We start from the raw sequence: 27,802 nt of genomic DNA, 5'->3' as shown, positions 1-27,802 counted from the left end.
AGTTCACTATCTGCTCAAAGAGAAATCAAAGAACCATGGCTCAAACCAGGGACAGTTTGGGCTGGATCCTACAAGGCATTTCATGATTACAGATCACTCTTAAGGAATCAAACCAGGGAGTAGTCTGGATAGTTAGAAAATACTGCTCAGGAACCACTATCAGCCCATGTGACCAAAGGAATCTCCATGCTAAGTTTGTCAAGGAGCCCCCATATCCACTCTAGTCTGCCAAGAGCTTCTTCTCTGGCAGAAACCAAAATCAGCATAGCAAAAATTATTGAAAGGGTGCCCCAAAGCTGTGCCATGAGCAGGATGGGACTTCCAGGCTTGATTCATTCCATAGTAACAGAAGAAGAGCTGCCAGGAGACTGTTTTGAGCATGGTTTGCTGCTCCTTGCAGTGTGCAGATCCATGCTGTAAGGTCCACTTCTCCCACATGTAATGAGGATGGCCCAAGGCTGCCTAGTGTAAAGGTTTTTAGGGGCAGAAAGGTGGAGAGGAGTTTTAAACTGACCGCTTACCTTGTCACTAGATAAAATCTGGGATAGAATGTGTCAGCACTTTATTATTTTTGCTTCCAACACTGCTGAGTGTTAGAATGCCTACAAATATTTTCATAGTGAAGGTTATGGTAAATAAATAAGAAATATACATAATAATAGCTGCTTATGTCAGAGGAACAGAAGGTAAACTATTCCCTAAAGTTCTCTCCCTCATGTCCTCAGACTTTTGTACACTGAGCTTGAAATGAACTTAAACCACCATTTCTTAGGAGTGGACTTGGGCTGATAGAGTCTAACTGTGTTAAACATGACAAAAAGAACTGCACAATAGGATGTTATCACAGTGGATTTCACTTTTTCACAATGGTCTATTAGTGCTCTTTTACAGTGGAAACTGAAGTGCTTAATTCCTTCAACTTCTTTTTCCTTAGTCATAACATAAATGTCTGGTTTATTTGGTCAAACATCAGGTTTCATTTTCTCTTTGTGTCTCAGCTCTCCATTTTGTCATACCTGACTCAGAACTTTGTCCTTCCAAAGGATGCAATTAGGTTTAGGAGAATTAAATGCAGAGTTCCTATCTGTGGTGGAAATTAATATCCTAAATCAATTGTTTTTACTATCTTTGTTTGAGAAATGGAAAAGTTTCTTCTCCTTAAGTAGAAAATTCCTCTAAAAATTCCTTTCCCTTGATCCCTCTCAACTATTGCATATGCTATGTTAGGTACTAAGTATTATAAACTAGCTATGTGATTCCCATGCTTGTGGGCTTTATTTTAGGGTCTTGTGGAACGAGAGAAACTATCAAAATGTATTTACTTGCTTCCTTCATTCCTTTTTTTTTCTGCAGTGATATCACTACATATTTTATGACAGCTCTGCCTTTAAGCCTCTTTTACTCACAGAAGAATCAATCCCCCTCCCCGAGCTCTGTCTGTCATAAATCCATTGATAAAATCTCTGTCATTGAAATCCCCATGGTTCAAGCTGAATCAGGGTTACAGCTCAGCTGAGAGTCCTCACAGACGAGGCTCTGCTTGGTCTCCACACGGCATCTGTTCTTTCATTTATCGTCTGTGCTGGGGCAGGAGAGTTCAGCTGCACAGCTGCATGCTATGTGAGCTATTCAGAGCACTGATGCTTTATGAAAGCAGCCTGCAGCCATCAGACAAGAAATTATACAGGTTTCTAACAGAGGAGAGACAGATGTCAATGTGCATTCTCCTGTGGGAAGAATAACTAGTTTTATAAAAAGAGCACTGGCCCAGTTTTTGAAAGGTACATTGACTGGCAGGGTTTGGTGCCCAAGTATTTCTGAGGAACTGCACACAGGAGTTGGTTTCATTACTCATCACTTCTTCCTTTTTGTAAAGCCTGTTGACTTTGCACTATATCCTGACCATCATGGAAAGCTGCATTTAAGAAGAAAATTTCTCTAAAGGTGATAACAGAAATACTGCACAGGATTGCTAAACACATTCGGTTGCTGTAAATATTTCTGCATTTTCCAAGTGCTAGGAACTCTCTGAGAATGAGAATGTCTTTTGCTGACAATACATAACCAGCTCTTGGACTCTCTTACAGGGTCTCCAGAATCAAAACAGGCAAAAATCAATGAAAAATGGAAGAAATATTTCTTTGGAGTAATTGTTAGAAATGGTAAGAATATAATCAGCAAAAAAAGAATGCCACTAATGAAGTTAATCTCAGCCCAAACCTGAGCATTTTTATATGACCTGAATCTTTGGTCACATGTGAAGAAAAGGAAAGGAGAGAATGCCTGTGAGATAGATGTTAACACACCACAATCCCACTTCTCAGATATCCATATGGCAAAGTCTCCTATTCATTGACAGAAGAGAAACATATGAAACCATGAAGTGTAAGTATAAAAAAGTAGAATAAATCCTGAGCACACCAGGCACCATCCTACCTTTCCTGGAGTCCCACAGGTTTCATTCTGAAAGGAGATGGACTGGCACACAGGGGAGGTTTGAGCTCAGGAACACATTGTCCTTGTGCGTCCACTACAACATTGATAACCTTTGGAGCCTGTTGAGGCTGGACCATGCTGTTGGTGGTCTTATACTCAGTCTGAGATGTCTGCAGAGGAAGGGGTGAGAGGTGGATCTCCTGCTTCTTTTCCTTTTCTTGCCTTAGTGACAACTGGATCTTCTCCTTTAATCTGTACAGAACCTACAGAAATAAAGAGGACAGCTTCCTCTCAATTGCCTGGTAAATAAGGCAAGGAAGGTATTGGAAATGCTGAATAAGATTGCTATACGTGGCATTCATTCCTAGAAGGTAAGTCACAAGTTGTGTTACACAGCATTTCCCACAACAAGATAAATATTTCCATTACATAAACTGCAGAGTGTACACATGGGCAGTAGGGATTTTAACAGTTCTCACTGTGAGTCAGAACTTGTTTGTAATACCTGAAGCAGGTAAAAGAGCAAACAATACAGAATGGAAATTAGTTACAGAAGACATTGTGAAGAAGGAAATACTGACAAATAGAGTAACTGTAGAAGAAATTTTAAGCATTTTAACACAAAAGAGACAATGGCACAAAATAAATAGATGTTTATGACTTAGCCAGATACAAGTCTCTAATTACAACAGCCTCAATTTGTTTTAGAGCAGATGTTCTTAAAAACTCTTACTCATCTGGCATGGAGCTGATGGTTGAACTGAGTAACTTGACTAGGTGACTTTGGTAATAGCAGGCTGCTATTACTCTGAAATACTTCTCCAGGTAGGGATAGGCTCCAATACCTCAGAGAAACATTAACTGTTCTGAAATAAAGCTGAAGTGATGAGTGGCCTATGAAGTCATTTAACCATCTGTTCAGAAAAGCGTGCTTTACAATCACCAAGAAATTGACAACTGAACACACTGTACTACTAGGATTATCTGTCCACCTATTGCTCATAAATGTGGACATCTGATATGTGCAACAAATGCAGAAGTACTGATCTTCTTCCATCAAACTCTACACTGGTAGTGATGAACCACAACTTGGTGAGGGCAGGCAGGTAGCTTGTTCTCAGTCATGTCACTCCAGAGTGACATTACCCTTGTTACATGTATCCATGTTACACCTATTTAACACATCTTATTTCTTTGGAGGGCAATGTAAAAAAGCAATTTCAGAGTCATAGCTGTTCCATTTTTAAAACATTCCCTACAAGCTATGAAATTTATGAGAATTGTAAATATTGCACGTGGAGATGGAAGGCATTACACAGTTTTTTGAAGGTGACTGCAGATATCCTTGTACCTTCCACTTTGCTTTATCTGTTCCTGTAAAGCATTTAATTTGGATCCTTGAGTAAGACAAAACTTAGACCAGAGCATTTTTTTCTCTGCAAGTCAGAAGCTCTTTGATAGCAGTTGCCCCACTAGCACTACATATAGATTTATCACTCCATAGCTTTCCAGTGATGACTGGATATATCTGATGGGTTTGTTTGTTCAAGGATCAGCATTAGAGGTTTAGCTGGGAACTGACCTAATGTCATTAGCAATACACACATTAAACAAGATGTTGCTAGGTAAACTATCTGTTCATTCTGAAGGGTTTAGAAATGCATGGATAAGATCTCTTTGCCATAATTTTGCAGAAAAACTAGCCCTACTTTGAAGCCAGGCACTGGTACCAGTAAAGATAAAAGAGGGATTTGAAATATTTTAACCACCTTTTCCTCCAGTGAGTGCTTTAATCTAATTTGTTTCTGATAACTAGCAGATAAATAGCTCAGATATTCATGGCTGTGACAATGCTCACCATACCTTCTTGTCACTAATATGCTTTGACATAGTTTCCCTTCTTGGGGACCCAAGGAATTATGGTTCTGACTTCTAAAATGAGGACAAATATTATTTCATATACTATTTAATAATCTATTATTAGACCCAAGGGAAAAAAAAAACAACATAGTGTGACCCTAGCAGAAATTTTTAAAAAAATCTATCAAACAACTTTTGATCTAAGCACTAACACTTTTCCTCAGAGAAGTGTTATATATGTATCAGAAAGTGTTACAGGGCTATAACAATTTTAATGAATTCTAAGTAAAGTAAAAATGCCAGAAATGGCCAAAAATATATAGTGACCAACACAATCTGTTACTCTGACACACATTAAATGGAATAAAAAACAGCATGAGTTGTTTGTTAGTTTTACAGATTGCACATATCCCATGTATTATCAGGTCCTAGCAAAATCTGAGACAGTGTCCATTTGCACAGTTTAAACAGTAGCACACATAAAGATACAGGTCGGATTTGGGAGGAACAGAAAGGGGAATGCCTGCAGAAAAGACCACAGCATAATAGCAATTCCATTTGGAAGGAATTCAAGGAGTCTACTAGTATTGACCTCTGCCCTAACTTCATATCAGCTACACCCAAACTGTTTGTGACAGATGTTTGCCTAAAACATTAATGGGTGAAAACTCCCATGCTTCCCCAAGCAATGCAATCCAGGGTCTGGTGACACATCCGATAGCAAAGATCTTTCTAATGAGTCAGGCAAATCATCCTGTGAAATTTTTTTGTGTTTTCCAGTTCCCAATGGGGAAAGTATTATCTTCTTCCTTATGACAGCCTTTGAAATCTTTCCATGTTTGAGAACTATCATGTTTCTTCTTGCTCCTTTCCCTGTCACAAATACACCAAATTATTTAATGTCCTCTGTGTCTCTGATCACTCTTCATCTCATTCCTCCTATAACTGCTTGAAATTTTTCATAAATGTGGTAGAGAGAAACAATAGAAAATTAGTAAGAATGATACTACAACTTACCATAGTGGAGGAGCTGAATTCATATCTTAGAGATCATATCCTCATTTATATATCCCAGGGTAAGAAGTGTATTTTTTGCAACATTGATGTTGCTTATCTGCTTATATTCTGTGATATTCTTATTATGTGATATATTCTTATTCTGTGATACTGCTGGAACTTTTCCTACAGAACTCTTGTTTTGCCACATATTTCCTACATTATATTGATGCACATGATTAGAGCTCTCATCCCTGCCAAACAGAATTCTTGTTCTTTCCCATCTTTTCTCTGACACCCTAAGAATATTTGAAGTTCTGCTACTGTCATACAGAATGCTTACAATTTCCAATACTGTTGATGCTTTCCAGATCATTAATGAAAATATTGTGTGGTACCAGGATGAGAACAGCCAGCATTTTCTTTACCCTTCCAGTTAAATAGTCAGTATTCTCTTCTCCAAAATAGAGAGTAGAGAAGAAGAGATTTCTAGTTACCCTCCTCCTTTTGAGTGAAATGGCATGGAGAGATGGAGACAAGAAAGTAGAAATTAAATACAGCAACAATTTCCTGTGATAAAATAAGGATAAAATAAGTGCTTTTCACATCTTCAGGAGACTTTAAAAGATTAAATAACATTTTGTTATAAATTTTTGTGAACATTTGTATAAATGTGAACATTTTTAAATAACTTGAGATTAAACGTGCTTTCCATCTTAAAGTTGTAAGAGGTTAAAAAAAATTAAATGTGTTTGAGAGCAAAATATCTCCAAAGACTCCAAGGTACTTACTGTGTGTTCATAAACGTTGATAATTGTCAGAGAATTCAGTTAACACTTCTATGTGTGCACCATAGAAGTATCACACAATTTTAAGAAGGAAAACATATAAGATACAACATTGGACAAAAATTACCCCACAGAAGTCAGCAATGGTGTAGTGTTGTTCATTTTCTGTGTGACCATTGCACATCTCATATTCAACATATTAGAATTGTGCCTAATGCTCAGAAACTTGGCCACTGAACTCATACAATGTGAATGGCAAAGTTGCTCAAAAATATGATTACTCCTTCATGTACTTACTAGTTATTTCAGTTTAAAACTTGTGTATTTCATACACAAATACCAACACACACTGTAACAACTGTGCACTGACAGCATTCTATCAATGTGGTGTCTACTATCCAATAAAACTGAAATAAAGGCAGGTAAGAGGACTTCAGAGATCCTGGGACCTAAGAAGGTTGAGAAGTCATCACTCATGTCCCTACACAGTTACCCTGTAGATTTAAGAACCTATTATTTATTTCTTCAGCTTTCTTCTAGTTACATTCTTCATTCAACTCAAAATACAAGAAATGTGATTCTTCAGCCTTTGGTTTCCCAGCATTATGAGAGTGACCAGTTTTTACCTTGGAATTGAGTTTCTAATAGACTTGAGAACACACCTCTCATGTAAAAAATGTAAAGAATGACCCTATCCTTCAGAATAAGAAAAATAAAAAACAAAATAAAGGTAAAAGGGAGACTTACCATTAAACAAGTCACTAGAATGACAAAGATGCTGAGAAATATGACAACTGCATAAAATCCTTCTTTGCTCCAGATTTTGTCTGCTTCATGCTGGCCTTGCAATACATTTTTCTTTTTTAAGAAATGAAACAGAAAGAGAAAAAAAGTTACAGAGTGTCATGTGCAGATTAAATAGCTCTCATTGGGCATTAATCACTCTGCTCAGCTTTGTCAGCACTGCAATTGCACAGCACACGGCATGACTTTGAGCACTGCTATCGGCACCCCTTGCCTGCGCCCAGTCCATGGAGCGCGGCCACCCGCGCTCCCAGCACCGCGCGGGGATCTCCGGCCCTCATTCCTGCCCAGAGAATTCTCCACCAGCCCGCACAGGCTGCTTGAAGGTAAAGCAAACAAGACCCAGCACCTTTCTTGGAAACCACCTGGCTCGTCAGGTCAAAGGGCTGAGCTCCCACATGGGCTTTGGGAAGCGCTCGCCCTGCCTTTCTCTTCCCAGTGCTTATCTCCAGCCTCAGCAGACAGAGCCCAGCCTTCCCAGTGTTTACACCTGGTACGGAGCAAAGAGCAGGTGGCTTGCTGGTTTGCCTTCATGAGCTGGGGAGCCCTCACACTGTCACCTCTAGATTACAAACACATATGTAAAAATATTGATTTTGTGGAAAATAATCTCATGATCTATCTATAAAATTCTGATTATGCTTAATTTCATTATTTTTGGCTTCCTGCTGATAGAACATTTCTGAAACAGCTGTGCACACTAAAATTTCCAGAATTCCTGGGGAACTCCTGGGGATTATGAAATAATAATGATTGTAAAAGCATTTATTTTTGTCTTTACTGCAGCACTGGGACTTGGTTGGACTATTAAATTACCAGAATTTCACTATGTTTTCAAATAGAGATTTTGTAGCAGAAACAAAGTACATGTACCTCGGTCTAACTGCAAAATATTAATTATAATAAAGTATGTTGTCTGATGTTTCTGGAACCACAGTTCAGTAGACATTGCCTTTCCAATTTTCAGGTACTCGCTTTTATTTTCTCAATTGTGTCTTTTCAGTACAGTTCTCAGACTGAGTAAAACTACCTTTCTGAAATTCTGGTTTCCATTGTAAATGGTCAAGCTCTTCATGTATCCCTCTCACTGAAATTCTCTAATGGCTTTAAATAAATCTCTCATTCAACTACTAAGTTGTCTTCCCATCCCAATGTGGCCTTTTTTCCTCTTGGGATGTTGTGTTAGAAGACTGGCAGTTTATCACAGAGGAAGGAGTTCCTCCATAAAACGAGTGGCTGCTCAATGGGCCTGTATAACTGCAGGGACGCTCTAACACTTTACATGGGTACATCATGCCCCAGGGTCTGCTTAGCCACCCATTAGCCTGCTCTTTTGCACAGCTAATGTAACAAGCCAACTTTGTCTTCCAAAAAGGCAAAATGCCCCAAACCCAAGCCTCTTCAGCCTCCCAAACACAGAAAGTCTGCATGGTGATGAAATAATATGGGAAAGCTTCCTGAGGAATGGGAGATCATGGCCTGAGGTAGAGAACAAACTGACAAAAATGCTGGGTGCTGCATCTTGATATAGTTTTCACGGTGCTCCTTTCACCACAAGATTATGCCCTGCTTGTTTTGAAAAGAGTCAGGACAATGCAAGACAATTCACAGATACAACTGCCATAAACTGCAAACATTTAGAGAGGAATTTGGTAGCGTGTCTAATTTACTGACTTGCTTGAAGAAATGCTTGTGTGTAACTGAGAGTTGACAGCTTCAAAACTGAAAGCATAATAAAGAAGAGTTTTCTTTGGAAGTAACAGTCCTGGGGACCAGAATGGAAATCCTTCAGCACAACTACAGAAACAAATCTTGTAATATTAGTATATTTGTGTGTGTGTGTGTAATCATGCATCATTTCATGGTCTCGACTTTAAAATACTGCAGGTATTGACAGTTTAAACAGGCTTATTAAGCGTCAGTTTGATGTTTAATGAGCAACTTAAACCCAGGGCTTTCAAAGAGAAGCTGGAAATCTTGCCAAATATTTCTGCAAAAATTCTTCCTAGACATATTTAAACACTGTTGCCTCTGTAGTGGGGTACAGCTCTCTGCGTAACCTGCTACCTCAGCACAGGAGGGTCATTCTGCTGTGCTCATGGCACAGGACTTGGGTCCCAATACTGGCTCAGAGCCCAAACCTGCAGCTGCTCCACATCCAAGACTGCTCCTGTTGAGTTCCATGGGAATCCCATGGTGACAGCAGCAGCTGCAGCTGTGGCCTATTAGCTATAAACTCAATGTTTGACCCTGAGTGGGTTACCTGATGTCTCTCCAGTGTTTCATATCTCTCGGGAGGAAATTTAGATAAAAAGCAAGAGTTAAAGAAGAATTGGCCACGCTGACTTTTTGTGAGTAAATGGGGTGGTTTAATACCTCTTTACTGAAAGGACAAATACACTAAAAAGTAAATGAAGAGCTAAGAGGATTTTTAGTCACAGTGCATGAGAGACTTAAATAAACTTTAATTCATTAATGTCACAAAACTTTTCAAATATTTTATAATAGACTTCATATACATAACAGAGTGAAGAGAATAAAAGAGAAGACTTTCAGAGAATGAATCTCTATGATGTCTGTCTAGTGCTATGTGTGTTCAGGATATGTCTTTGCCTGATTTGTTTTTCTAACAACAATGTTCAAAGCACATCAACAAATGCTGTAAAAAGGGTAAAAAAAGTATACCACAACTTAAACTTACTTGACACACCATTTTGAAACACTTCAGTAGTACCTTCACCTACTCAAGGAAATCTTTCTCCCAGATCTAATTGGTAGAGAGCAAAATCATTGCTTAAGCTGCTTGCTAATGACAGAAGAAGCTGTGACCTCCAGTAACTGAGTCATCTCACACCCACGATAAGGAATTGCTTTTCCAAACGTCAATGCTGCTCATTCAGAACTTTGTTCCTTTGTCTGGGAAAACTGATAAGAGGGATAGCAACTGCCACGCTCACTACAAATTGCTGACGCCCAGGAAAAAAGCTAATAGGACAGCCAAATGCAAGGCAAAAACATGAGGATTCTTGTCCTTCAGATAGTTTTTGAAGAATAGGCTGGAGGACATACTCAGACTAATTTGCAAAGATCTGCAGCTAATAAAGGTGGGGGAATATCAGAGCAGATGGAATGGCAAAGGAATTCCAGTAGCTTAGGGAGCATAAGATCTTAGAGCAAACAGGGAAGAAGGTATAACTTCCTAGTATTTCCATTCCCTAATGAGTCTCCAATAAGACCAGTTTTTCAGGCAGAATGAGCTAGGTTAATTTAAACTTTGAATTCAGCATAATTCAATGGGCAGAAGAATCAAATATATTCTTACAATGCCATTCAATCACTAATTTTACTGAAGAGTGCCTGCACACAAGGATATATGCTGAACTGGAACAAATGTGTTTTTTCTAAACAATTTTTCTAAACTTTTTTAAAGACACTAAAAATCCACTCTGGCTTTTCTGGTCTTGTTATGGAAAAATAGTGGAGTATTTCTGCAAGCAAGAAAAATGAGCAGCCAGCTTTTATAACAAGAGAGACATTGACCTGAAGTAGTCACTGTAAAATCTGTGACTGAAAGATTCTGCTGCAGTATCAGGACCTGCCAGAAAAGGTAAATTTTCAGTGGAAAACAGGTGAATTTGCAAATTGGGTCAGTTAACCCCAATCAGTCTCTTGGGTTGGAACACTAATGAGAGCATAGCAAGCTGTAGTTCTGAGCTCAGAGGAAAGCTTTCAGGCAGCTGGGGGTAGAACTCGAGATCAAAAAGAGTTCATGGAAGTTCACACTTAATAGCTTTGTTTTTTCTGCTATTTTAACTATGTTAGCACATTAGGAAACTCTGCCAAGAAATTACTTCCACCCCCAGTGAAAACAAGTAGGAATATGTGACCTCTCAGGCTCCCAGGACACTGGATAATAGCCACTTAACCAGGCTCTCATTACAAAGTCTCCCCAAAAGCTCTACCTTAGGCACATGTGTGATGAAGTGCTGTGATTCCACATCCTCACTGACAGCCTGCAGGACTCCTGTTGGGTGCTCTGGGTGCCACCGTGCAGGTGTTACACTGCAGCTGCCTTGCCTGATCACAGCAGCATGTCCTTGTGCTCTGCTTTGTTCCCAGGTGCCTCTGTCAATCCAGGCTATTGTAATTTCTAAGATAATGGTTTTGATCACTTGTCCTTACAGCAACTTACAGTTTCTGTATACTCTAAGTGCATGATTGCTTCCTTTGATTTCTTCTCTAATATGTTAATATCACATACTTCAAAGGCAACCTCTTTGTGCAAGGATTTCTAATGCTACATTTTGGGATTGCATAATATTTGTATGAACTCTGGAAATTGCTCCTTCAGTGACACATTTCCAGCTGGCAGCTAGCTTAGTTCTCAAAACATAGTAACCCTTATTTTATTTACTGTAACTTCAGTTATTTTTGTCATTCAAAACCACTTCAAGTTCTCTTCTAGTAAATTCTGAAATCCAGTAGTATTTTATTTTAATCCAAGCAATTTAAAAACATTAGGAAGCCAGGATTCCCACACCATAATAACACAGACAGTCTAAGTCACTGAATTTAGTTCTACCATCAAGCATCAGTTTGGTACTTTGTTCTGGAGAAGTCTGCTCCTGACTGTGGTACATCCCATGGTGCAGAACTCAATCTGAAATCCCACTTCAGACACAAACTTTAGACCACAATAGAAGAACAAATGCTACAACTACAATAAGCAATTGGAAAATCAAGGAGATATGAAAGGTATAGATATTGTCCTGGACCTCTGAAGTGGCAAGGATTCCTTTAAATTTACACATCCCCACTGGTGCAATCTTATTCTACACCAGGCAGTAAAAGCATTCTAGAGGTTCCTACAGCAAAAACATATGGGGAAATTGCTCTTTCAGCTGCTGCAGTATTAGAAACTGGGACAGAGTTTTGAGACAGGCAATTTACTTGAAAATAGATCAGCCAGTGATCAATTAATCAGCAGATGTGAACAAGCAAATTATTTCTGAAATGAATGGAAATGTAGTTCAGGTACTGACATCCACTGGGACTTTTGCTGTTCATGGTATAGTACAGGCTGAGACTATGAGCAGAGCAGTTTTCCATGTGGGTTTTCCTACGTAATCTTGGTAAAATTTCTTTGGACAGGCTAATCTCCCACAGCATTAACCCTTTGGAGGTTTAGTTTACACTAAACCTTGTTGAAAAAGGCCAACTAAGCAATCTCAGGAGAGGTGTCTCACGGATAGGAAGAACTGCCAGTCAAACATATCTCTTTCTGTTTACTGTAGAGAGAGAGAGAGAGAGCCAGCAGACTTTCAAGCCTTAGGCAGCTCTTACTGAAATACTGCTGACAAAGGAGACAAATTCCAGCCCTATCACCTCTGTGTCATCCACCCACCTAGAAAGAGGAGAGTAATGCTTCCTTTGTGCACAGATATGCATACAATGCACATGCAATACTGGTTGTGAAGCATACTTTTGTAGAAGAATGTACAATTTTAGCTCATGATTTAAGCAGGATTGATCGCTCAGGAGTACACACACACAACATTTTACAATGGGTAAAATAATAGGTCAAAGCTATGTAATGCTTTGTATAACTATACTTTCCTTCAAAGGTTTGCTTATTTTGTTTTGGTTTGCTGTTGCTTTGTTTGGAACAACTTCTTCTTAGAGCAAGCTGAGGGAAAATAAGTGATTAGTAGCTGACCAAGTAAGGATTATATGTTGCTGATTTTTAGATGTTGTTTTCTGTGTAGTCTTATGCCTGTGAACTATTTATTGAGATTCGCAAGGAATACTTATTAATATAAAGCTGCATTATTTTTCAGGATCAGTGCCTTAGCTGTATAATCTGCTATCAATTGAAATATTAAAATAATCTCTTGTGTTTCCAAGAGCATTACAGTTAGACTGTTTAAATGATTATCTATATTTTTTCCAGAAAGAAAATACAAATATCTGAGTACTTCAGAATTTTGCAATGTATCTAACTCAAGATGAGCTCTTGAGTTCAATGCTTGGCTTTTTTCCAGCATCTCTTCATAGCTTGATGACATTTCTCTGTTCATCTATTATTCATATAAGTTCTTGCCCCATGTCTACCTGAAGTGTTGTTTGCAACTGAAGTACTAGGAATAGATAATTGTCTCTATCCCAACCGTCAGACTCATGTGCCTCAGATACAAAGGAAATTCTGGCCTAAAGGAAGCTTCGCTCAGATTGCTGATGGGTGATATAAAGACTTGATTTGACATTTGGAAACCACTGCTTTGCTATATTTTGTATTAGAACAGCTAAAACCTGAGAATCTGAATTTTGATAGTGTGGCAGGTTGCTGTAGTAGAACACAATCTTGCCTTGTTTTATATTTCATTTTTTGTAAAAAAGATATCTAGATTCTTAGAATTCTTAAAACGAGCAAAACTATTTCTAATCAGTAGAAATACAGGTAGGCATAACAGCCCAATGGCTCAAATAGCAATATCTCAAACATAGCTTTGGATATAAAAAACTCCAGGAACTTTTTACCCATAGGGAGAAACACAGCTCATCAGGGTATTTAATTTTTTTCTCACTTTTTTGGACATGGACACCTCCTCTGCCAAATTGGGAGTTTCCACTGAAAATCTTCATTCTTGACAACAGGATTGAAGGGATTTGGCCCTGAATTGTATTCTGAGGGTCTTTATATGTACATAAGGGCCTCAGGTAAGACACTAAATAAAATGCAGTGTGATGTGGCCATGACCATGAGCTCACTGGCTTTTTGCCCTTAAGGCTTTTGCTTTCTTTCATTTTCTGGGCACAGTTTAAATGGGCAGCCCAGAATTACATGTCCGTCTCACTGATAATGTCTCAGACAAGCTGTGGAAATGACAATGAAATCTCTACTTTGAAATGGGTTTTTTGTTTTTCTTTCAAAAAAAAATGGATGAAGTCATACAAATAAGAGCTACAAGTTTTATTTTTACGCTCTTTTTGGAGCACGTAAAGAAAATAAATGTCTTGCCAATCCTGAAAATAAAAAGAAGCATGGCTGGAATGTACAGATTCAGTTTTTCAAAATCATGTCAGACAAAAGTTACATGGGTAGTAATGGTGACACCTAATATCCATTCCATTTATCTCTCTTTTGAAATTGTTGTATCTGCCTACCCCCATAATTAGACTGGAATTTCTTATGCCCATTTCCTTTAAGGCAATTAGTGCCTTCTTAGGATCTAAACTCTGATTTCACTGGTAGCTCATCTGTGCAAGGAGGACCCAGATATTAAAGAGTAAATAAATAAATAAATAAATAGTGCTAATAAAGGACTACTAACGTAACTTAACAGAGCTAGTTGGATGGGGCTCTGAGCACTCTGGTCTAGTGGAAGGTACAACAGTCCATGGCAGAGGGGTTGGAACTAGGTGATCTTTAAAGTCTTTTCCAAGCCAGCCTATTCTAGGATTCTATGATAATTGACTTATAGTAGCGATGCTCTCTCAGAGGCCTATACATTTTCTGCCTCCTGCTTGAGAACCTCATCCAGAAAACTACCAAGGATGTAAGTGCCTAATCTATATTGCAATAATATAGGTAAGAAAATTTATAACCAACCTCAGGAGAGACCTCTGTTATTCCAAACTGGGATAAACTCTGATGCAAAATGTTGATATTAAGGGAACGTAGCACTTCTTCAGATGGGAGTGCCTCAGAAATTCCTGGCTTCCTGTTCAGTGGCGACACAAACAATTCCACACAGTTTTTCTTCCCCTAGGGAAAAAAAAAAGGCGCAAAATCATAGGAGAGGTCTGACATTAGATAATCTCTGCTGTCTGTAGATTGCAACAATAATTCCAAAGACAAAAGCATGGAATATAAAGGTTGCTACCTGCTCTGTGAAGACAGCATACCTTTTGCCTGTCTCTGTAAATCCCAGAAGACTGTGGAAGAAAATGCAAATCCTAAACGTGGGCATGTGTGCTTTGTCTCAATCAATATTGACAAGGCAGACTTTTCCTGAGTCTAGTATCATTAAAAAATCAATGTAACACACTGATAGGAGGAGCCATGGGATGGGGTCAATGGCAATGTGCCAGCAGGGATTTTGGCAGATAGTTCATCTGAGCTGAGCTGAAATAGAAATGCTTAGTATAATGCCATGATATTTGGCCATTACTTTCTAGCCCCTTGTCAACACATTGCAGACACATACCACAATAAAGTCCTTTTAGTTGACTGCAGTGCAACTTAATATGGTCCAACAAAATTAAAAGTTGTTAACACTTAATGGTAACCTGAGAATATCCATTTCCCTATCTATTCATTCTTGCCCTGGTGTCTTTGATGGAGTCCTTAGCAGCCTAGAAATGTCAGTGATGCCCACTCTGTTTCAAGGTAGCAAAAGGAAAGAGAATTTCTCTGTTGTGATAGACTTGAACAGCACACAAGACAGCTCTGATGTCCAAACAGGATGTAGAAACCCTGGCTCCCCAGGGCTATGGCCAACATAGCTGACACTGTGGAGTAGAGTCCAGATCTGGGGGATACTGCATATGTAAGTTAGGCATGGAGCTGCTCCTTGCATTACTGCCTGGGCAGGCAAGAACCTCACCAGTCTGGTCATTTGCTATTCATCACTATGGGGTGGGAGAGATCAGTTCAAACTGGGGTAATCCTGATTTCCCCAGCCTCCTTCCCATCACCTTGAATGTGCATCATTATCTCTACTGAAGTGAAGAAAAAGACATATTTTGCTATTCTTAAAATACCTTTGCATAAAATACTCTTTGCATAAGATACTCCTGGCATGCAAAATAGAGCTTCACAAAAAGGAACTCTTTCAAACATGGTTGCCCTAAATCTGTCCTCTGCGCTCTCAAATGAGCTGCTGGTCTATCTGCTCAATAAGAATGGTAAGGACAGTGACCACTGGTGTGAGCTGAAGAAACTGACTTGAGGCTGTGGCTGTACTTGGTCTCTGACTTGGGAAGGGGACTGCTGCTGCTTGCAGGGCACAGGGACCAAGCAAGGCTTGGTGGGTAGGCAGCATTCCCAGTGTTTTGTGCCTCCTCTGTTTATGAGTTTCTCTATCCCATTAAAGGACCTTTATGGCAGGATGATGTACTGGAAAGGTTAAGGAGACACGGGAAATACCAAGTTAATGGCACACAGTGTGTTGTTACATGTAAGAGGTTAGCAGGCTGTCTGCTCCTCCTGTGCCCATCCATATCCTGTCTTCCAGAGTCCTGACCACTTTTGAGAGCCACTCACTTGGGAGTGAGTCACTTCACCTCCCTTCAGTTCTCTATCTCCAAAAGTCAGCGTAGAGAGACTGGCATCTCTAGAGAATTATTTAATCCATCCTAATATAATCGGGGTGGATTTCAATGCCTCTTCTCCTGCAGTTACCATCCTCTCTACTGCTTTTACAGGGAGCCTAGATGAGTAGCTTAGACTACACTGAAATAAAGCAAGATGAATTTTGATGTGATCTGCCTGCTTGCAACACTCAGCGTGAGAGGAAATGTCTTGTGTTAGAAGGATGAAAACTGGTAATAAGGTCTTCTAAGATGTATTTGTCTTCCTTGTGAATTTTGACTGTGTGTGATTTTTAGAGCAAATAGGGGAAAAGTTTGCTTGCTTTCTTGTATCTCTGAAATATTGCCTCACAGAAGAACTTTTACAGGTGTTGAAAAGATTAATTAAATAACAGTACTTAATGTATTCTGGGCTATATGCAGGTGCAAAACAACATTATCTCTTCCCTTAAATCATAAATGAGAGGCGAAAGCAAAAAGCAGTGGAGCCAGTAGGAAAACAAACAGCATATTTCTTCTGTTTATTTACATAATTTCTAAAGAGCATAGTAAGAAAGCTACTAGGTGATTCAGTATGTTGAAATATACATCTCAGACTCCAAAGCATTTCTCATTTAATTGTGCTTTTCTCTGAATATGTCTTTAAACCTTTCATTCTGGTCAATGCATGGGGCAAATGAAATTTAGCATTGCTTGTCATGAATGAGTGAGATTCCTGAAGAACATGAAAAGGGCTGCAGTGCATTCTTATTGATCTTTCTCACTGTATTTTTTGTGAGATCTTTTCTCACAGAGACATTACTTGAAGGAGTTTTATAATCCTTTTTGATGTATACAATCCTATCAAGCTTTCAAGGCAGAAAATACTTTTATGTTAAACCTGTCAGTTTTCTTCCCTAATATTCAACCTGCATATAGAATAAAAAAAATTATTCTTCCCTCTGCAAAGTGAATTGAAGGCCAAACAATACACACATGATGTTGGGTTTTCTTGCTTCATGGTAGAATTGTCATAAGAAGACAACAGTGTTAAGTACGCAAACACAAAAAAACCCCATACAATGACAGATGATGAAAAAAAGTATTTTTTGCTAGAAGCAAATTTATCACCATCTCTTGCCAATAGGAACTGTAGTATACAAGATCATTTCTGAGGACAGATAATTATAGCAGAAAAACAAAGCATGAATATTAATATTGTAGATGACATTTAATTTACTAATGGAAAGTCTGAGGATAAATTGTGAAGATGCCTTTGAAAGGATGAATCACATGTATTTTTGAGCATTATTCAACCTTTGAAAAACAAAACCTTGATAAGGTGTGAACATGAAAAAGGACTGCATTGGAAGGGAAACTAAGGGATAAGCAATCTGCTTATAAATAGGACAAAAAAGAGATTTATCTGGCTTAGCTGAGAATGGTGCCTTTTCAAAGGAAAATTCAAATTATTTTTTAATGGGGATCTGTTTTTCTGTAGTGCAGTCGAAGAAATAGAATAATAAGTATTTTTCTGTCCTATTTAATTGCACTCTTCTGTAGTGGCAGGAAAATAAATTTAAGAGAATTTAAATAAATAGGTGCACTTCAATACACACAGCCTTTTGGTACTTACAATGAGTCTGTTGATATGAACTTGCTGAGGTAACAGTCCCAGTGCTGCTGCCACTCCTTGGCGAAATATCTGAAGCAACGTGATATTCAGCTTGTTTACATCCATTTGCAGTTTCTGAAAAACAAAATCAGTTCAAATGAACTCCTTGCCCAAGATATTTAGTTCTCAAGATGACTGATCTCTGGGGCTTTTCACTAATTGTTGTTGGGTTTTTTTCCTGTAAAAATAATCTGTGTAATCTATGTGCATCACAATACATAATAAGTCCAAAGGTACATTTAAGTACTTTAAATGCTATTCATTACCAAAGTACCACCTTTACCCAAGTACAATCAGAATGGGTTCCAGATGGTTTTGGCTTAATTCCTTGGACAAGTCACAGTGTTAAAGATAACACAATTACTATCTTAGAAATGAAAGGCAAGCATTAAACATCAAGGCATCCTTAAAGAATGAGATGTTGAGTTTGCACAATGAACATTCTTTTGGGATATTGTCTTAGCATATCTCCCCAAAGGTGAAGAATGAGTCAGACATAGTGACAACATGTAATTTTAATTTTGATTAGCAGTTTCTGAGATCAGAAATGAAACATTCTGGATGCATTCCCCATGCCTGAATTTCCTAAATCTTCTTCATGAAAGTCACAGGATGAGACAAACTGTAGCACTGAAGCATTTTCTTTTCCTGTGATAGAATTATAGTGAAATTTAGAAGTTTCCTCAAGTTGAGATCCTTTTTGTGAAGTCAGTGGAATTTTACCCAAAAAGTAATTTAGGCTCAAATCTTCTGTGTCCAAGAAGACCCAGATACTGAGTCTTCACATGATGCCTGGTAGACAGTACTTCTCTGTGGTACTTTGGGGTCTGCTTCTTTGCTTTCATATCTCTTTTGCAGACAATATGTAGTGAAGAAGAGCGGAAAGATGACTATGTTAGTTAGCCACAGGATTCCAATGCTTCTGGCAACTTCTGACTAAGGAAGTTACTAAGTTCTGCCTGAGCCAGTTGACTCAAGATAAAAAAAATATTTTTATTTTAAATTTCCTATTTAGAGCCATGGGCCAACTTGCTGCTCTGAGGAACCAAGCAGGTAGTCCTCCTTCCTAACCAGAGCTGCATAAAGAGAATTAAATATCCATGGATCAGATATCACATTGGAAATAGGATTATGGTTCAGAAAAAAAGGAAACATTTATCTCAAAGAAAAACATCACATATTTTGACTGTTGTTCTTTATCAGTATTTATAAGCTATAATGTGAAACCATAAAATATTTACTTTCCTTTTCCAATATTGATTTGATTTTTCTGTCAGTACTGAATGTTTTTCTTTCTTTTCCTCCCTTTTTCTCTCTTTTACACTACTGGGATTGTCAGGTCTTGATGCATGATATCTGCTCTTACCACACAACTGAACTTTAATTCAATTGGAAGTATTATAAGATTCTTCCACTTAAAATACCCTTTCTACTCTGGTATTTTCAAAATGCAAAATCTTCTTCTCTTTACTTCTTCTTGAATTAGACAGATACCCTCAGTGGGTACAAAAATGCTCCAACTTTATCACTGAAATAGAGAGATGTCTTGAGAGTGGACATGTAGAGGTCTAACAGATGTGAGCACTTTTTCTTCTGTATTCCAGAATGACTCACAGAACACCTGACAAGAATTTGTCTGGAGCTTTGAAGCTGTCACTACACTGAGACAGCCTGGTCTGAAGGTCTTGAGTAAATGAGAAAGGGAGTTGCAGCTGAAATAGAAAGACTGCCATGAGGATCCCTAGAGATCTATTAGGATGATACAGTGTCCAAGCTGGTGACCCTGAGTTATGGGTCATGTTGTTACTGAGCAAAATTAGCAGGCATAAAATCAAAATACATTCATTTAAACATACTTGAGCCAGGTATCACAACACATTAATAGAGATATTGCTATATAGCATCTTAAGACCTCACTGATAACGAGGAAATGAAGCAGCCAGAAAAATAGCTAGCTTCAGAGGAAACAGAAGATCTTAAAAGCCTGTAAGGAGGTAATAAATTCTCATAGATTTAGTATGCTGGGATTGTGGTTCATCATATCCAGGGACAGTAAGGAGAGTCACATTTCCGCCTACCAGGTCTGAATTCTGTCCACTGTGTCCTTTAACAAATATTCATCCAAGGCTGCATTGTGTATGTGTCTCTGTAACAGCTGCATTGTCCTTTGTGGTCCTGGGGGAAGTCTGAAGACCCCAGCTCTCTGTCAGTCTGGCATCAGCCTGATTAAAAACCTCACCTGGCCTTGCACACAGAGATTACAGGACTCTTTTAGTAAACTTTCTACATTGACAGGAAGAAATTTGCCCTTAAGCCTTATCTCAGGATGCATCTTCTGTAGCTATAAAGTTTTTTGATGGGTGGGGTTTTTTTATTTTGGGGGGGGGTGGGGGGGTGGGTGTTGGGATTTGGGGTTTTTTTGTGACTTTCCATCCCAAAAAAAAACCCCAAGAAATATCTGAGGAAGAAGCATCTCACATTGATTATAAGAACCTTGCTTTGCTGTCCACTGAAAGGATCTGCTTCTCCTTTTCTGCTGTTGGTGTGAATCTTAGTTCCTTGGCAATTATAGCAAAAATTAAGTAAGAGTATTACAGGTCACCTTTTTCTACTTCAGAGAGCACAAGGGAGTGCATTTGATTCTTCCTCTCAAAAGGAAAGTAAGCAATCCAGAAGCTGTCACTTTAGGAATGGAATTTCTAACTCAGTGAAAGGCAATTTACATAAATGCTTGATGGAATCTCAAGAACACCTTCTTTAGAGTGAGGAGAACATCACAAATATGCTCTGTGCTCTCTGTTATCCTCTTTTTTTTGGTATTATATCCATAAAAGCATAAAGCAGAAGTGGACTAGATTGCTGATGTATCAATTCATTATACTGTGGCCAATTCTGGGCGCTTACGGTAAATGACAGGAACAGGGCAGGATTACAGTCTTTTTCCAAGTTCCTTCTGACAAGATCACTGCTAATTTATGTCTGTTCAGCATAGGCAATAGGTCTCCTCAATAGCAACAACGCTATCAGACTGGTCTGGATGAAGGCAACACTTCTGAAGATCACTGATACTTAAGTCTGACCTGAGAGTCTGGTGTAAAATTGCCTTTCTGCAGATGCTTAAGTATAACAATTTTAGTTGAGAAAAGTTAGTCAGAGAAAAAAAAAAAAAAGAAAAAGAATAGAAAGAATTTAGAAAAGAGAAAGGGAAAAAAAGTCTTACATGTTACTAACAGAAAATGTTCAAAACATTATTAAAATTTAAATATTTTAATATTATTGTGCCATTCTGACGGCATGCCTAGATACTGTTTTGACTATAGTCCACAAAGGTATGAGATTAGGATAGGAAACTGCTAATGGATGAAGTACAAATGCAGTAATACCTGTACTTAGACAAACAGTATGAAGTGTCATTATTAAGAGAATCACTCCTACAATGGAAACCTGACTAGACATTTACAGGTTATAATTACAAAAATGAAATCCTTGAGTTCTAATATCACCTGCAAAAAAAAGTGAAATTAACCTCTGTAAAGTAATCCATCTAAATAAATGAAACAAAGATACACAAGTTATGTCTTACTGTGTTCCTCTAGCTGCTCCTTCTGCTTTGAAAAACAAAGGGCTGAAACATCCCAGTGAGATAGCACTAATCCTTTACCTTTGCTCATCTGCAGTGTTTATCATGGATTGCAACCACCTCCCCAAGGAGGTTATAATTTTGAATCAGCTGCCTCTGTTGGCAATAGCGACTTGTTGAGCCCAGAGGCGAACACCCTGGACAGCTCATTTTCCTGAGCAATTACCAACCTGGATATTGCAGCTGTGGTGACAGTTTCTAGGTTTCTCTGATCCAATTAAAAAAGGTAGTTTGAAGTGAAGAAGTTTTCTGCTTGCAATGGAAGACTTGGGAGGACAGAGTTCTAGAAAGGGAAACTCAGCACAGAAACCCACCAAAGTTCATTAACAACTGACATCCTACAGGGGCTTTTTATTAAAGATCTTCATGTTAAAGGGACAGAAAAAATTCCTAACATGAAAGGGAACGTGTAACAAAAAAAAATATTTTTAGGATACTACAATAAACCATGATTTGCCAGGTCAAGTTCTTCTTCTTAAGAAAAATTCAGAGAAGCATCTCTTTCTTACATTTTCCTTCTCATCAATTATATCCTTTCTGCAATGAACTTCAAATATACAATTCCATTTCTATGCATTGTTGTTTCCCCCAAAGCTCCTACTGATCCTACCACCACAGATGTTTTCTCAAACCTCCCGCTAAACTGGTTATGCAGAACAAAAATAATCAAGGATTAAGAAGATTAAAGGTGAAAGTATACATCTTAACAACATTTTTATGAAAAGAAATATTAAAAATAAATCTACAAATTATACGTGCTAGGAATTTTACTTACATAAGGGCCACTGGGTAGTGCTAAAACAGAAATAATGCTAAACACTCTTATTTAGTTAAGCCAAACAAGTGAGAAAGCTCAGAAAAGAGTTTTCTTACCTGCCTGTCATCCAGTTATTTGTATGTTTTTTAAAAATCAACAAAAATGCTATAAAATGGGATGGTTTTCTGCACTGAACCAAATATTGCACTATGGCCAAGCTGTGGGTCCATGTATCTGAGCACTCTGATCTGCTGCCTGCACAGTGAAGTGTCTACCATTCATTAGTGTCACAGTGCTTCATCCTGTCATCCTCATCAGACAGCCTCAGCTGTACAACCAAAATAAGGATGTATTTATCAGAAGCAAAGTTGAAAGTGTTGCAGATTTATTTGTAGAGTTTTGGTGCAGAACTACAACAAATATAGCAAAAAATTGTGAAAATACCTTTTCTTTCTTTTTCTCCTCCCGAATACATTAAATTTTCCTTCCTGTCACTGTTGAATATTTGAGATTGCAGCTGCACTGGGCACCAGGTGAGCCCCTTTGGTTGTCTCAGGTGCCTGATACATACCCACAGAAGATTTTGGCTTTTGAAATTTATTATTATTTATATATAATAATTATTTTATATAATAAATATATAAAACAAATATACTATATATTTTATTAATATATATCAATAACTATAATATTAATTATGCATCATACGCTAATTAATATATTATTAATTATATAATATATTAATATACAGTTTAACGTATTTATATGTATATAAATATATATATTTATATAATGAAGTTATTATTATTATTTTATTTCTAAAATTATGTGAGTCATGTGTCACAGCAACTTGGGAGGCAGTATATCCTGAGCCAGCATTATGCAACTACAACAATGCATTTTGCCAAGTGCCACTCCAAAGGGCCTTCGCCCTAAGCCAAACTGGTATCTTAAATGCATTCACTCCTCTCCCATTTACCTCTCCCACTACCATATGATTTTCTCCAAGAGAGAAGACCTTTATGAGGTCCACATTAAACTTTGAATTGTGCCTGTAAATGAAGATAAAATTCTCATGAGTATAAAATCAATTATTCTTAGTGATTAATTAAAGTAGCTTCATATTTCTTTGTATCAGCAGTTGTCTGCAGTGACCTATTTGAACTTTCATATGTAATATATTTGTGCTAAAACACAGTATGATTAGAAATATCAGTCTTGGGACATTTAAATACTTCCAATGTCAGGGAGCAATTACTGAATAAAATGTAGTGAAAATCACCAGAAATAGTAGAAAAATGACAGGCATACCTTTGAGTTTATAAGAACCAGTGAAAAGCAATGAGAAACACTCATGCATCTGTTCAAGTCATCCATTTTCTAATGGAGAGACACTGAGGCTGCAGAATACGCAAATCTGCGAAACAATCCCAAATATCACATGTATAGCAAAAATATAAATGCTTGTCCAAACAGTATTTAGGTGAGAAAATAGAGCTCTAAGTTGGTTCTGTATAAATGTTAGAAAAATGTGATAGGAAGAACTACTTTGATTGCTTAGGTCCTGATTTGTCTAGGGAAGTTTAGTATATTTTTATGTTGTTTTTCAAGATGTGACAATGTAGAATTTCACTCACATTTTTGCTAGGGAAAAAACACAACCCACATCTGTTATGAAAAAATCTTTGTTTAAAGTAAGCATAATATTTCCTGGAGTTATCATTTCTCATATAGTATTAAATAGCAATTTTGGCTCTTGATCAATTTTTCATGAAAGCATATACATTAAAATATTTATCCATGTTATGAGCTCTCTGAAATAAATCAAAGACAGAAGTAACACTGATGAGAAATATAGGGTTAATCCAATTAATTCAGATAGCTGTATGGTCTCCCGTCAAAGTGATTTTCAAGTGAGTGTTCATTAAAATATGAGAAAGTGAAAATTTATAAATCAAAGCGGTCTTTCCTGCACTGCATTTAATCCACAGACTTTTACGCCATAGGAAGTTGCAGAGGCCAAAGACTGAATATGAGGTAGGAATAGGGCTGAATGCTTATATGGATGTTGAAAGTCACTTATGTCCCTGGAAAATGTACAGAAGACAAGCTAAAAGTCTTGTCATACAGTTGACTATCATACCTCTAACTATCAGAAACTAAGATGAACTCTAGTACAACAACAGAAGAATGTTCTCAAGTTTGCTGTTGCAAAGTTTGAGTGCTGCCCAGAATCCTGGGTTTCATTCAAGTCCTGTTCACTGGTAGGGAGCCAGCTGAAGATGATCCTAGAGACTGCTGCATTATAGAGGTTGAAGACACCATACCAGCTGTTGAGGTGATGCCAGGGCACTCCACTGGCATCCACTGCTCAGACTGGCAAAACTGCCCTGGAGGTGGGTGTGTGATATGACTAAACTGGTTTGCCTCAGCTGTGTAACAGATTTACATTTCTTTTTCCAGGGAGAAGAATTAATTTCTCAAATGAGATCAGCTGATTTGGAGCTGATTTGATCAATTCTGTAGGAAGCATCAACACAAGAGTGAGAAATGCTCCATCTGTGAGGTCTGGCTCTTGGCCATGATTCCCTCAATTCCCACATTGAGTTTACCTGCACTTGGGCAGTGAGTCAGTCAGCTATATGAAGACTTTATGACCTTCATTGGTGATCGAAGGGTATGAGAATGAAATTCAGCCTAGTAAGGACAAGGTTTGTTAACACTTGTCTTCAAGAGGTGCACTTTGATTTCTATTAGTCCTGTGTTTTGCATTAACCTCTGGGCTTGGAGTGTCTAAAAAAAGATAAGAGCCAGCTCTTTCAGTGTGGTGTAACAAGGTAATGCAGATTTACTGATCACATCTAACGAGAAGACACAGAATATCTCCGTTCCACAGGAAATCTCAGAAGGTATATTATTTCAATCCCCTGGCTTCTGAGTTGTGTGGGTAATTCCTGAACCACAATGTGAGGTAGTTATTGGGGCGGCAGTCTGAAACCATGTGTTACACTGTCCTCACAATGCTCATTGTACTCAGTTCCCTTTACCTCTTTCCTGCGGTGTCACTAATGCATCAATCATTAATCATGTATTTGGAAGTCAGAAAGTATGTACAGGTTCCAAACACCAAATGTACTGCAGATTTTGAGAAACTACCATCCCACAGCCCCTACAACTCAGTCAGGGAATAAGCTAATTCAGAGCCCAGTAAAGTTAATAGGACCTTTCTTATGTAAGAGTAAGGGCATTGCAGTATCCCATATCCTAAATGCCCATGGGATGCATGCTTGTCATTGTTGAGGGGCTGGAGGAGAGGAGAGGAGAGGAGAGGAGAGGAGAGGAGAGGAGAGGAGAGGAGAGGAGAGGAGAGGAGAGGAGAGGAGAGGAGAGGAGAACGAAAAGTTATCTACTGTCCATGGGACACAAACTTGATGCAGCCTCATCCTTAAATAATACTAATACCAGCAGTCTCTGTACTGTGGGAGACCTCTGGAAGGGGAAAGGAGAGGAGCAGGAGGCTGGATACTACTCTTGTTCTTCATGGTTATTTTTAAAAATTTGACAACTATTTTAAAAAATATTAAACTGGGAGCACTTGCAATTACTGCCAATTGATTACTAGTACGGACGAGAGGCTGAAATGTTGCTATGCCTCTGGCCTTAGCAAGTCTGCCTCAGTTATACTGCTTCAGTTCTATGTATATAACTGGGAATAATAGAATTTGACACTTCACAGAATTTTTTTATATTTTAGTAAGATGGAGGTCAGATATGGAGGTCAGATACAACTTCTCAGCTTCTTTCACAGATAATTTTAATGTTGCCCCCAAACATTACTTCCGGTCTTTTTTTTTTAATTAGGAGCTGCATTTCTTCAAGGACTGGGATTTTCTTAATCACAAAGTATTTCAGTTTTCTTAAAACAACAGTTGAAATTAATTTCAAAGCTCTGATAGTTTTCTAGCCTTTTTCCTGCATCCATCCACCTCTTCTTGCCTTGCTCCCTTATGGCAGACAGTTGCAAAGGACAAGATGATGGCAAAGCACAAGACAATGCAGAGATTTGGAAACACAAAGAGAGCTTAGAGAGCCCAGCTGAACACTATTTCAACCTTTTTGTTCTTTGAGAGGCATGTATAATGAGCTCCATAAAATTGTCCTATCTGTCCTTATTCAATATTGGCAAAAAATTCATTCCCTGCATTGCAAAAGAAATTCATAATACTGCTATTATGTCCAGTACAACTTTTATGCACAGCATGATTGTACCAGTCATATCCTATTTCATCATCCCAAAGCCAGCTGTAATCCTCAGAGCAAACAGATCCTTTTGAGCCTGTTCAGCACAGCACTTTAGAGTATGTTTGGTTTTTTCTGTCCAATTATTAAACTTCTAGGTAAAGCCAGTGTAAAGTTCTAAATGCCAGAAACCCATTATTCTTTCTTCTGCTCTTTTTTGTAAAACCCTCATTTCAGCTATTAATTCTGTCCAATTATTAAATCTCTAGGTAGAGCCAGTGTAAAGTTCTAAATGCCAAAAAGCCACAATTGTTTCTTCCTCCTATTTTTGTAAACTGTCATTTCAGCTAATTTTTTTCTAAATTATTTTTATTTACTAAAGTTTGAATTCCCATTACAGCCATGTATAATGGTCCTTAATACAAAAGACAATCAAAATGCCTTCTAGAAAAAAATGGCAGACAAACCCCACCCCAAAATCATCCTTTTTTATCTTCAGAATTTTAAATTTTGTTTGTAGCCGGCATGGATATAAACATAAATGTAAGCTTACAAACTAATGAAGAACAAAATTAGAAATATAAGATAAACAGCAACTTCCACATCTTTCAGGAACTAATGTGGCCAAAAAACTCCCACTGACTTATTCTTGTCCATAATCTTTCTCTCTGCTTTGAAAATCAAACTAAGATTTCAGTACTGCTGACATTCCCAGCTTTCTCATGCATTAATTTTCAGAGACAATTTTTATTGCTAGTTTCAGATGAACAAAATCTACCTGAACTCAGACATAATGGGAATGTTAAAAAAAGAGGCAAATGCTTTCCCTTTTTTTTCTCATAATCCTAGTTCTCTGCAGCTCCTGGGCACAGGAAGAAAACTTGAAATACATCTAGAGAAAAAAAAAAAAAAGCATTAAAATACATTTGACTCAACTGGAATTGAGGTATTTGCATAAATGGCTGTTCTTGTGAGATTCCTGAAAAAGGCTCATGTCCCAGGGCAGTCTGGATTAATGGTCCAAAACAGCCAAGACTTTGAAAGCAAGAAGTGACTCATAGCCTTCAACTCTCGAGAGATCAGAATCCCATTTTCAGGAAACAAATGTCCAATAGCAAGGGCTGTTTAGCATGATACAATTCATTGGTACATTTTGGATCCTTATTTGCTTTCAGCCTTTTAGCCCAAAGAAATCTGTTAATAGACATTATCATCACCAAAATCACAAAATATTGAAATATAACTTGTATTACTGATTTTACCCTTCCTACCTTTAGCACTCCAAATCAACATGAACCAAGGATAGACAATACAAG

General features: G+C 38.0%; 1 protein-coding gene across 1 annotated transcript in view; it reads right to left on the bottom strand.

Moving 5' to 3' along the window:
• The window catches only part of PTPRR (protein tyrosine phosphatase receptor type R), a 126,281-nt gene that overhangs the window by 51,786 nt on the left and 46,693 nt on the right, over window positions 1-27,802 (bottom strand). Inside the window, exons 2-5 of the mRNA XM_083858726.1 lie at window positions 17,812-17,925; window positions 14,494-14,649; window positions 6,828-6,938; window positions 2,437-2,699 (exon numbers count right to left, since the gene is read on the bottom strand). Coding sequence (XP_083714852.1) covers window positions 2,437-2,699; window positions 6,828-6,938; window positions 14,494-14,649; window positions 17,812-17,925 — 644 coding nt within the window. The remainder of the gene's footprint in view (window positions 1-2,436; window positions 2,700-6,827; window positions 6,939-14,493; window positions 14,650-17,811; window positions 17,926-27,802) is intronic.

This window comes from Zosterops lateralis (genome assembly GCF_965231275.1).
Source record: "Zosterops lateralis genome assembly, chromosome: 4".
NCBI lineage: Eukaryota > Metazoa > Chordata > Aves > Passeriformes > Zosteropidae > Zosterops > Zosterops lateralis.
Note: the sequence above shows the minus strand (reverse complement) of the source record. Positions and strands in the feature narration are given on the sequence as shown.